The sequence below is a fragment of the Schistocerca nitens genome, chromosome 2 (assembly GCF_023898315.1).
Source record: "Schistocerca nitens isolate TAMUIC-IGC-003100 chromosome 2, iqSchNite1.1, whole genome shotgun sequence".
NCBI lineage: Eukaryota > Metazoa > Arthropoda > Insecta > Orthoptera > Acrididae > Schistocerca > Schistocerca nitens.
In genome coordinates, this window is record NC_064615.1 from 628,665,587 (window position 1) to 628,678,522 (window position 12,936).

Genomic DNA, 12,936 nt, shown 5'->3' on the forward strand with positions numbered 1-12,936 from the left:
ATGGTTTCTGTCAAAACTACGCTATTTATCAACACGAGTGATAGCAGACTTTTTCTAGCTATATCTACACCCATGAAACTGTTAGGTCACTTACCTGCAAGTAGCTGCGTCGGCTGCGTTATACGACTACGTGGTGTCCGTTCTTTCGCACATTCATTCATATAATTGGTTGGCCTCGATGAACAATTAATCCACAACCTTCACTACAGATGCACAACATCATTCGACCTCCATGTAGGAACCTACAGGGTGTTTCAAAAATGACCGGTATATTTGAAACGGCAATAAAAACTAAACGAGCAGCGATAGAAATACACCGTTTGTTGCGATATGCTTGGGACAACAGTACATTTTCAGGCAGACAAACTTTCGAAATTACAGTAGTTACAATTTTCAACAACAGATGGCGCTGCGGTCTGGGAAACTCTATAGTACGATATTTTCCACATATCCACCATGCGTAGCAATAATATGGCGTAGTCTCTGAATGAAATTACCCGAAACCTTTGACAACGTGTCTGGCGGAATGGCTTCACATGCAGATGAGATGTACTGCTTCAGCTGTTCAATTGTTTCTGGATTCTGGCGGTACACCTGGTCTTTCAAGTGTCCCCACAGAAAGAAGTCACAGGGGTTCATGTCTGGCGAATAGGGAGGCCAATCCACGCCGCCTCCTGTATGTTTCGGATAGCCCAAAGCAATCACACGATCATCGAAATATTCATTCAGGAAATTAAAGACGTCGGCCGTGCGATGTGGCCGGGCACCATCTTGCATAAACCACGAGGTGTTCGCAGTGTCGTCTAAGGCAGTTTGTACCGCCACAAATTCACGAAGAATGTCCAGATAGCGTGATGCAGTAATCGTTTCGGATCTGAAAAATGGGCCAATGATTCCTTTGGAAGAAATGGCGGCCCAGACCAGTACTTTTTGAGGATGCAGGGACGATGGGACTGCAACATGGGGCTTTTCGGTTCCACATATGCGCCAGTTCTGTTTATTGACGAAGCCGTCCAGGTAAAAATAAGCTTCGTCTGTAAACCAAATGCTGCCCACATGCATATCGCCGTCATCAATCCTGTGCACTATATCGTTAGCGAATGTCTCTCGGGAAGCAATGGTAGCGGCGCTGAGGGGTTGCCGCGTTTGAATTTTGTATGGATAGAGGTGTAAACTCTGGCGCATGAGACGATACGTGGACGTTGACGTCATTTGGACCGCAGCTGCAACACGGCGAACGGAAACCCGAGGCCGCTGTTGGATCACCTGCTGCACTAGCTGCGCGTTGCCCTCTGTGGTTGCCGTACGCGGTCGCCCTACCTTTCCAGCACGTTCATCCGTCACGTTCCCAGTCCGTTGAAATTTTTCAAACAGATCCTTTATTGTATCGCTTTTCGGCCCTTTGGTTACATTAAACCTCCGTTGAAAACTTCGTCTTGTTGCAAGAACACTGTGTTCTAGGCGGTGGAATTCCAACACCAGAAAAATCCTCTGTTCTAAGGAATAAACCATGTTGTCTACAGCACACTTGCACGTTGTGAACAGCACACGCTTACAGCAGAAAGACGACGTACAGAATGGCGCACCCACAGACTGCGTTGTCTTCTATATCTTTCACATCACTTGCAGCGCCATCTGTTGTTGAAAATTGTAACTACTGTAATTTCGAAAGTTTGTCCGCCTGAAAATGTACTGTTGTCCCAAGCATATTGCAACAAACGGTGTATTTCTATCGCTGCTCGTTTAGTTTTTATTGCCGTTTCAAATATACCGGTCATTTTTGAAACACCCTGTAAAAGTAGCGAGCATGGAGCCCTTGGACGAGGACTGTGGATAGGTGGCGCTAGTCGGGAATGTGGCTCGGCCGGGGACCGTGTCGAAATAGTTCGCGCATTTATGACAAATACTGTGTCCAGATGGTGCAAAAGTAAACGCAACTACCTAGGAAGCAGAAGATTCCGTGTTCGAATCCCAGTGAGAAAAAAGTCCTAATGCAGCTGATGTCAGCTTGCCTTTCTTTTCCTTCCCCCCTCCCCCTTCCAACTTCAATTTATATAAAACGTGGTGGCTTCGCAGACGCAAACACACGCGAATAGCCCTGGTTCCCCCTGCCGGCCGAGTGACAGCAGATTGACAGCCGGCTGAGCTGTGCGACGTGAGCTCAGTTTTACTTCCGTCTCCACCTCATCTCCTACCCTACGAACTTCACAGAACGTTTCCTCAGTAACGTGCCTGACTAGCACTCCTGGAAGAAAGGGTATTGGGGAGACGGCTCAGTCACACCATCGGGAGTTTTTCCGAGAACAATTTTTCACTGCTGGGGCAGCCCCCGCCAAGTAACGCGTGAAGAATTCTTTGACGCTTGGAAGCTAGGAGATGAGGCGCTGGCTAAATTAAAACTGTGCTGAGGGGTCGCAAGTAGTGCTGGGGTAGCTGAGTCGGTAAAGCGCTTGGCTATGAAAGGCATAGGTCCCAAATTCGAGTCTCCGTCTGGCACACAGTTTTAATCTGTCAGGTGATTTTCAGGAGTGATATACCAATACCTGTATATTTTGTGTGAAAATAAGCTCTTTGTATAGTGTAAGCTAAAGGGCAATAATAAAAATAATACATATTATTATTGTTGCTGTTGTTGTTGTGGTCTTCAGTCAGGCCAGAACAGTCAATCATCCAGTCTGTTGCCCCTGCAACTACTGAAAAGGCTGCTGCCCCTCTTCAGGAACCATGCCTCTCAACAGATACCCCTCCGTTGTGGTTGCACCTACGGTACGGCTATCTGTATCACTGAGGCACGCAAGCCTTCCCACCAACGGCAAGGTCCATGGTTCTTGGGGGGGGGGGGGGGTATTATTATTATTTCTATTAATATAATAAAATTATTGACAACCAACAGTGATAAGTATTTCACACAGGAATTTCTGTAGGTTTGGATGTCGCAGACGCGTCGGCCGGTGCGCTACTCACGTGGTACTGGCCACACACGCGGGCGACCACGCCCTCGTCGAAGTGCGGCAGGAAGCACGTGCGCAGTCCCGCGCTGAGGCAGAGCAGGTGCGCTATCAGGCCCGAGACCCAGGACACCGGCGTCGTCGACACGACCGCCTCTGGCCGCTGGCCGCTCGTGGCTGGGGCGCTTTTCTCTCCCAGGCTGCAACCCCAGTACTCAGTTCACATTCACAAATCTAAAGTCACCCCGGGAATTGAGAACTTGTGTTTGAGAATAATTCACCGAAGGAGATACGCACAAACATTCTCAGGTGAAGCGACCTGTTGCTGTATCGAGCACCACGGAACTTGTGCTAGAACATTGTTACGAGTAGAAATATTATAAGATTCCAAACAAAACTCCAGTTGAGTTGTGACGTGTAACATACTGTGAGCCTCAGGAATTAGGTGGGAGTAGAATTTGGCTGCGGGTTCTGTGACCGTGGACTTTTAATTAAATGCAGTTTCATTTTGTATAATATTTAACATACAATAATAAGAGCGCATGCATGAAGATGAGCAACGAGGAATTAGGGCTCCGTTCTATTAAATGATCTTGACATCTGATACGAGGGCGTGCTAAAAAGTAGCGCCTCCGAATTGTTTTTATGAGAACTCTTAAAGCTTTTTTTCTATATACAACACATTTATTAACAATCTAAACGTTTATTTCTTATGGCTGCATATTTATTTCTCAACATACCCATCCTGGAGATGAACGCACTTCCCCAACGAGAGACCAGTACGTTGATATCGTCACAGTAGAATGTTTCACTTTGTTGATGAAATCACAACCCTCACCACCGCTCCACTATGAAAGTGACGTCTTCGAGGGTGTTCTTTAAGCCCTGGAAACAGATTAAAATCGGATGGGGCCAAGTCGGGACTGTAAGGATGATCGATGGCAGTGAACAGGCATCGGATCGTTGCAGGACTCGCAGCACTCACGTGTAGTTTTGCATTGTCTTGTGATGGAGATGGTGCTCCATGTGCGCACGAGCACCTCGAATGTATGCTTTCAGAAACACTATTGCAACACGTTGTTTCTCACGCACGGACGTAGATGCGTTACACACCTCCGTGTTACACGCTACAATTTGGAGCTCTCTGGCGGCAAACCGTTGTAGTTTGCGGCAGTAAAGCGGGGAAGTCGACAGAGTAACGTGCACGACGTGTGGTACCTCAGCTGATATTGAGAACAGAATAAAAAATTAGGAGGCGTTACTTTTCATTGCGCCCTCCTATAGTACAATAAAATTAAATGGTTCAAATGGCTCTGAGCGCTATGGGACTTAACATCTGAGGTCATCAGTCCCCTAGAACTTAGAACTACTTAAACCTAACTAATCTAAGGACATCACACACATCCATGCCCGAGGCAGGATTCGAACCTGCGGTCGTAGCAGTGGCGCGGTTCCGGACTGAAGGGCCTAGAACCGCTCGGCCACTCCGGCCGGCAATACAATTAACATGCACTCGCAACTCATAACAATAAATAAAACCCTTAAAGTGATACACATGAGCATACAATTAGCAATTCTTAACCTAATACACAGCATGCAATATAACTTTTTTTTCTCATAGGAGTCAACTTTACGAGGAGGTACGAAATATAAGTTGTAATAACAACGAGCACAAGGACATCCAAGGAAGCCGACAGTTTGGGGAAACACCATACAGATACAGACAACACAGAGAGACATACGGAATGTATAGTGACACGTTAACCAACGCATATCTAATAGCAACATACGTAGAAAAGTAACTTCAGTAACGAGAAGGCTTATCCATAAAACACTGTTCTTCATACTAATGAGAGCTTTACATAATTCAAGCCTCGCCGTATTTCTCTAAAACACAATTCACTCGTACAAGACACTTGTCTACAGTCCAACAGCGACTTCGCGGTGCTAGAACCGTGGCAATTCAGAATGCCGGCACAGACTCGATGATGAGCACATACACTGTCTTCCAGCCGTCTGAACGGAAGCCCATCTCCCGGTAACACTAACTCGCTCCCGGCTGCCATATCTTTTGGACGTACGGAGACAAACACGGTCCACTGCTTCAGCCAGACAACGCCTCGTTTTGACAGCATGGCATATCCAGTCTTGGAGGTCCTCAGCCTCATTGCCTCGCTGCACCGTCTCGCTATACAATTCGAATTCAGGCGGTGTTCTCGAGCTTCTTCAAATTTTGTCGCTTTCTCTGCTGCCCATTACACGGCAGCTGCCTCACACAGGCCAGTGGGCCGGCCGAAGTGGCCGCGCGGTTCTGGCGCTGCAGTCTGGAACCGCGAGACCGCTACGGTCGCAGGTTCGAATCCTGCCTCGGGCATGGATGTGTGTGATGTCCTTAGGTTAGTTAGGTTTAACTAGTTCTAAGTTCTAGGGGACTAATGACCTCAGCAGTTGAGTCCCATAGTGCTCAGAGCCATTTGAACAGGCCAGTGGTCGGCCGTCCTCCGTCAGATGCTACCAGACAGACACCGGCACGTCCTGGCCCGCTCCGCTTATACAAATAACTTCTGCCGTCACGCCGATGAATGGCCCGCCAGTGATGTACGTCATACTTGTCCACCGCTTCCCACGCCGAGCAGCACTGTTTCCCAGAAGAAGTGGCCAGTTCCATTGCTGTCGTTCAGTTAACCTACATTGAACTGCACTGAATGCGGCAACTGCGTGGACCATTGACTAAACAGGCTTGAATGCGGCAACTACGTGTACCAGTGACTAAACTGGCTTGGCCAGCGCACCACGCAAAACCCAAGGCGCCGGGCCCAGACATGTCAGCAGCTACCCTCAGCGATTCGGCACAGGTTCCCAGTTCCGTATTTCCAGCTGCCCTTAGCTGTCCTGCACCGCCACATCGAAGCTCGGCGTAGGGCTGGGTCTGCCAGTTCCCAATTACCGCGCCGTCTGAGCTGCTGACGCGCACTACAGGGTGAAGCGAGATTTCATGTGTGCTGTGAATTAGCTCATTCACACAACTAACCATATTACACAGATTAGCCAACCATATAGAAGAAGGGATCTTACCACAGCAGTTTGTAATCGCCGAGTACATTTCCTTTTGTAATAAAATCTTTTGTGTTTGTGAACATGTCACTACGCAGTATAACTATGGACGCATCTGTTTTCTACTGCAGCCTGACTTCATCAGAGTGTCTATTTGTGGTGGTTACTGCTTTTCATAAACATGGTTTTCCACAATTCCTGAATAGGCTTCTATGAGTGCAAATGGGATTTACTAGATAAAGTTTTGATAAGAAACACATGTATGGAACTGTACCGTTTGGATATAAAATAAGTCTGAAGATCGTATCACTTTCAAATCTCCCGCTTCACATTACACCCACAAATTGAGAAGAGGGTGCCTCCGGACATCACATACCTACCACAACAACGGCTGCAAGGAGCTGGTGCGTTTGCATCTAGGAGAGTTGACTGCAGTACTCCCCGGATACGAACTTCCTCCAGATTTTATAGGCGATGTCCTGCGCTACGTAGAAGAGATCCCAACGACAAGTCCTCGAAACATTACCCACGTCATGGGCCTCTGTAGAGCACACAAGCAGAGCTTATTGTCTCCGCTGTAAGCGTTCCGTGAAGCAGCAGATTTGAAAGTGATTCGATCTTATTTTACACGCAAACGGTACATTTCTGGACCTTGGGTCCTTATCAGAACTTTATATACGAAGACTCCTTTGCAAGGCCCTAGAAGCTTGTAATAAGAATAGGAATTATAAGTTTCCCCGTATTATTTAGAAACATTTGGGCATCGTAGAATGCTGTGTTATGATTCAGTGACAGGTTCATGTGAGAGGGATATCAGATACTTGCTTTTGGGAATACTTTACGTTAATTTGTTTGGTTGTCTTTGGCGAATCCAATGTAAATTGCCAGCCCAACATAGAGCTTATTACATACTAGACGGTGGCGCCAATGACCCGTCAGAAGTTTCTGGAGCCCGCGCATTTAACGGCCCGCCGTAGGATAGCTAGCTATGCAGCTAAGGCTGGCCTGCCGACCTGCAACAACTGGCAACCAAGTCGATCCATGTTGGGCGACCGCTTTGCTATCTCGACGGCTTCTGGTTGCCTAGCTAAAACACAGCTTTTTTTCTACACTTGACTTAATGCACAAAACGAACAAGTTTGATGGCCACGTTCACGTTGCAGATATTTTTCATGTATATCAGCGCATCAGAGTGTGCTATCTAGAATTCATTTACCTACAAAACGGTTTTCGAATAGAACGATGTATGATATTATGGCTAGAACAGCATCTCGGATCCTCTTGTTGTGGTACTTAATTGTGAACCGTGCGACTGCTACGGTCGCAGGTTCGAATCCTGCCTCGGGCATGGATGTGTGTGATGTCAGGTTAGTTAGGTTTAAGTAGTTCTTTCTAGGGGACTGATGACCACAGATGTTAAGTCACATAGTGCTCAGAGCCATTTGAACCATTTTTTTGCTACCTCTACAGCCGTCCGTAATTGAGAAAGTGTTGCCGGTGCAGGACTTTGTGCAGTAAGTTACCTCTGATTGTGTATCATGAATGCTCGATTGGATTCATGTAGGGCGATCTGGGTGGCCAAATCATTCGGTCGAATTGTTCAGAATGTTCTTGAAACCATTGGTGAACGATTGTTACCCGGTGACATTATTGATAACATGAAGTCCATGAATGGCCGCAAATAGTCTCCAACAGCCGAACATAACTTTTCCAGTTCACATGGACCAGAGAACCCAGTCTATTCCATATAAAGACGTCCCACGCCATTATGAAGCCACCTCCAGCCTGCACAGTGCTTTGTTGACAGCTTCGTGCACTCTGCTCTATACTCTAACCCTGCCATCTTGTCAACTGAAATCGGGACTCATCTGACCAGACCACGGTTTCCCATTTGTCTAAGGGCAATCGATACGGTCACATGCCCGGGAGAGGCGCTAACGAATACGGTTGTCGTACGTCCCACACTGATTTCTGCGGTTATTTCACGCAGTGTTGCTTATCTGTTTGCACTGAGAGCTCTACGAAAACGCCGCTTCTATCGGTTGTTAAGTGAATTCTGACGGCCACAACGTTGTCCGTGGTGAAAGGTAATGTCTGATACTTGCTGTTCTCGGCACCCTCTTGACAATGTAATCTCTCACAATTTCCGAAATGGAATGTCTCATTCATCCAGCTCCAACGATCATTCCACGTTCAAAGTCTTAATTTCCATCGTGCGGCCGTAATCACGTAGGAAACCTTTTCACATGGATCACCTGAGCACAAAGGACAGTTCTGCCAATGACATTTGTCATTCCAGTGTGTTTCACTGTGTACCAGGATTGCAGTCATGTACCTCCAAACAAAAAACAAACAAATCGATTAGTGTGTGGTTACAATTTAATTACAACTACTCACAAAGGTCCAGTATGGACTGTAGTTATTGTACGGCAGCGAAAGGTTGTAGATACGGTAATGCGTTATTGCAGAAGTGATTTACGCTGGATAAACAACATTAGTTCGATTGTGGCGCTGTGCACTGTTTGTATGACGGTATGGCAGCCACCTGTCATTTGCCAAGCGATAACATGAGTGAATAGTATCGCTATAAAGAACAAAAGCGGATTGTCCTCAATGAAACTGTTTTATGTGAACGGCAGAAATTACAGTGCTGCATTGAGAATGTATTTTCGACTGAAAGATCTGAGAGAGGCCCGATGACGTTAAATGGTTTAAAGAAAATAATGAAATTCGTAAACACGGGTGAGCTTGGTGTACCACCTGGAAGAGTACGGCATTCTACGCCCATGACGAATTTGCTCTTACTGTGGCCACGCAGCACGTGCCTCTGGCAGTGCTAGTGATCCTGCAGAGTCGCGAGAATTGTCCATCCCATGGTCAACAGTATGGAAAGTTTTGCGGACAGTTTTACACAGGTACCTGAAGCCTCATCCGCAGCAATCTGCTCTTCGGTTTCAGCCACGGATCGAAGTTAATGAAATGTGACCAGGCAGTAATGTATGGAGTGACGATGCATATTTTACACTACAAGATGCAGTGAATACGCAGAACTATTAGACCGCGCGTGGTGCACTAAGAGCCATTGCAGTCGCCGTGTGTGACTGTTGTGTAACTCCACAAGGACCATTATTCTCGGTTCGTTGTTCTATGAAGAGAGTACAGCCAGAGGGTCTGTCAGATGTATCGTGACGTCTGTGCGTTTCCGAGAGCTCCTTCCACAGCACGTGATTAGTTTTGGGAGAGTGCAAATGTGTGGTAATCACTGTTTTCATGCCAGATGGGTCAACACCTCTCGTCGCTAGCCCAGTGAAAGGTGTGCTTAATGCAACCTTCTAGGGAAGTGTTGTCTCCATAGGTTTTTCAAATGCGTGGCCTCAAAAATCACTTGATCTGTATCGCTGTGACTTTTAGTTCAAGGGATATATAAAAGAACCTGAAGGCCAGTGTACAGGAAGACGTTGGTCAGATTCCAGTGGAAGTGCTTCGAGTAACTGTTGATCCAGTCGTTTTACGGATGCAGTATCTCGTCGACATCTCCAGTGCTCATACTCAACAAACTATGTAAGCACCGGTTAGTAATGAAATCAATATTATGCCCTTCTCACTTGTTTGGCCCTTTCTGCCCAAATCCCATTCCTAATCCATTACATACGGAAACATTTCTATACTTCTTTCATGCATTCACAGAGCCAGGTTGGCACCTGGTGGTCAAAACGGAAAAAAAATTTCTGGGGTAAATCAGATCCGCGTTAACGCATTAGAAAATCTACTAAGTTCTGCTTTCATACGATAATTACAGCCCATACTGGAGCTGTGGGGATAGCTGCACTTCAATTATAACCACCGGCTACTTAATTTTATTTATTTATTTATTTCCAGAATGTGATTTTCACTCTGCAGCGGAGTGTGCGCTGATATGAAACTTCCTGGCAGATTAAAACTGTGTGCCGGACCGAGACTCGAACTCGGGACCTTTGCCTTTCGCGGGCAATTGCTCTACCAACTGAGCTACCCAAGCACGACTCACGCCCCGTCCTCACAGGTTTACTTCTGCCAGTACCTCGTCTCGTACCTTCCAAACTTTACAGAAACTTCTAGGCGCGCAGTCCGGAGCCGTGCGACTGCTACGGTCGCAGGTTCGAATCCTGCCTCGGGCATGGATGTGTGTGATGTCCTTAGGTTAGTTAGGTTTAAGTAGTTCTAAGTTCTAGGGGACTGATAACCACAGCAGTTGAGTCCCATAGTGCTCAGAGCCATTTGAACCATTTTTTTACAGAAACTCTCCTGTGAACCTTGCAGAAGTAGCACTCCTGAAAGAAAGGATATTGCGGAGACATGGCTTAGCCACAGCCTGTGGGATGTTTCCAGAATGAGATTTTCACTCTGCAGTGGAGTGTGCGCTGATATGAAACTTCGTGGCAGATTAAAACTGTGTGCCGGACCGAGACTCGAACTCGGGACCTTTGCCTTTATTTATTTTTAGGTGCAAACTGTAGACTAACTTTGGAAAATAAATAAAGCGAATTTGCTATACTGTAAATAAATGTATACAACACATCAAAAGCAAGGAACAAGTGAGAAACGGAATAAAACCGTGGAGGAAGCGTATCTTGCAGAGAGAAAAAGATATGAGGAAAAGAAATCTGCAACCAGTATCAGACCTTGATCTACAACGGAGGAAGTTGCTCTCAGCTAAACATACTTAACACGAAGATACATCGTCAGTCGGGAAGCGGGACAGTGAGAAACTGAAAGCTAGTGAATATACCTTAATATCAGAGAGGATGAGTGTACCTGACCAGAGTGCAGACGGTGAGCAGCCCCCGGTGTGAGAGCATGACGCCCTTGGGCGGCCCCGTGGTGCCGGAGGAGCAGAGGATGGCGGCGCACGAGTCCAGCCAGCCGGCCGCGTCTGGCGGGGACAGCGCCTGCAGCGCCTGCTCCGGGTCTGCGTCTCGCTGCAGCCAGCCGTCCACCTGGGACAGCGGCAGGGCGGGGCACCCAGCCGTCTCAGCCACTGCCGACAGCGCCGGCTCCTGGCTCACCACCAGCTTCGGCCTGAGCATCTGCTGCACCACCAACGTCAACTCGTCTGCAACAATGCCAATGTATTCCACTTACGGGCACACTTGTTTTGTTTCTCATTTATTAGACAGCGTGCATTGTTATGCTGACTCAAGCGACTAAGATGTTTCGATTCAGTTAAGTTTATTTATTTTACTTTAGCAGGTGTTTCCTCTTATTAGCAGTTGCTCTTCTCAGATGCCACAAATTTCTATTCCGCCAACCTTCTTCCGATAGACATCTCATATCCACAGCTTTGGCTACAGTTCCTCTCCATGTTGCCCACGGCCTTCCTCGGCATCTTCTCTCTGGCAGAAACCAGTTGAGCTAACACTGCCACCATCGTTGTTCTTCCCCGCACTACATCACAAGGAACTCCTTGAGGGCGAGGTCGCAAGTTCAATCTTTAGTAAGGCTCGTTTGAAACTGTTCTGTCAACATTTATGACAGGTCAAATATTAGCTGCTAATGAGGGTAACAGAAAATGAGTGCCAGGGAAGTGCAAAGATCAATCTTCTATGGGATGTATGTATTACACTTCACAAAATGGACATCGTCGACATTCAAGAAAGGTTAAAAAAAAATCATTAACTTGCACCATCAACACCGAGTGAAAAATGGAGCGCCACAGTGATCACATACGTCGACACAACCAAGTTCGAAGGCGAACTCATTCAGAGTTACAAACTGTCTAGGATGAGGAGAACTGATGGAACGTGATGGCATGCAACCCAGTGCAAAACAGTCTCTCGTGAAAATGGATATCTTTTTCGTCGTAGCTGCAGATAGTGTGATAATATGTTTCATAGGTACAGAAAAAACAAACATCTAGAGGCTAAGGTTGTCCAATGGCCGTTGGTGGTATGAATTGCAATGTCTCACACTTTTCAGGAGGGATAGTTTGCTCTAAACACAGACCAGCAATCAACCAGAAGAAGTTCTTTTTTTACCAGAAATTGACAAAAAGCAGTGATCATACCACAGTTTCAGTTATCTTACGCCCATTTCTCCACTCTTGCTTCCTGTGACGAAAATATTCCCTACTTCCATTGCAAAATCATTCACACGTGAAGGAAACGTCGGGGGCAGAGCACCAACTTCTATCACCACAATAAATCACTTTCCAGCGGATTTACGGTTCACATTAACAGTCGGCATAATAGTATACGAATACGTTAAGGCATTGATGATAGCTGATCTTGATACGACTCTCTTCGTACCTCATATTTCCAGGTCTCCTTTGATATGTATTTCCTCTAAAAATCCCGATTGGTCTGACTTGAAAACAAATTCCTTACTGAACGATGGGATAAGTTTGTTTATTTCATTTAAAAATTTTCGGGCCGATTCCACAGTTTGCTTTGCATCGTCAAGTTGACACTTTGTTTGAAATTTCGTCGTCTTACGCCTTCGAATTCTGTAGCATTGTTTGAAATTATGCAACCATCCACTTCTTCCCTTTAAATCACTGTAATCTATGCCACGCGCAATTTGACGTGCATAACGCACTAGGTCACTATCATGCACATCCTGTAAATAGCATCAAGTATCCTTGAAACGTACGCAAACACCAGTTTTTGTAACAAGTGCGCCTTGTCCTCCCTAAGTATGGGTAGTTTTTGTTATGCACTACACGGTCATATTGCTGCGGACGTATTCGAAATCGGTTCAAAATTGTTTTTTTACTATTCTGCGGATGGAACTATGCTGCGTACGTAATTATGTTTAGTATCCGCTCCTTTGACAACGATTGCCCTTTGCTACGTTTCGCTGAAAAGGGATTTGTGGCTCGCTGTCCGACAAGGATGATGAACTACAGGGCTCGACGCCTGTTCCAGTACCACTTTCACTTGTTAAGCACTTATGGTCA

At 46.4% G+C, this 12,936-nt stretch overlaps 1 protein-coding gene across 4 annotated transcripts in view; it reads right to left on the bottom strand.

The window, feature by feature from the left end:
- The window catches only part of LOC126236730 (luciferin 4-monooxygenase-like), a 223,639-nt gene that overhangs the window by 52,731 nt on the left and 157,972 nt on the right, over positions 1-12,936 (bottom strand). For 3 of the 4 annotated variants that reach the window (XM_049946259.1, XM_049946256.1, XM_049946258.1), the window contains exons 3-4: positions 10,797-11,094; positions 2,965-3,148 (exon numbers count right to left, since the gene is read on the bottom strand). In XM_049946259.1, the coding sequence (XP_049802216.1) occupies positions 2,965-3,148; positions 10,797-11,094 (482 nt within the window). The remainder of the gene's footprint in view (positions 1-2,964; positions 3,149-10,796; positions 11,095-12,936) is intronic. The other variant, XM_049946257.1, reaches the window with a different exon arrangement.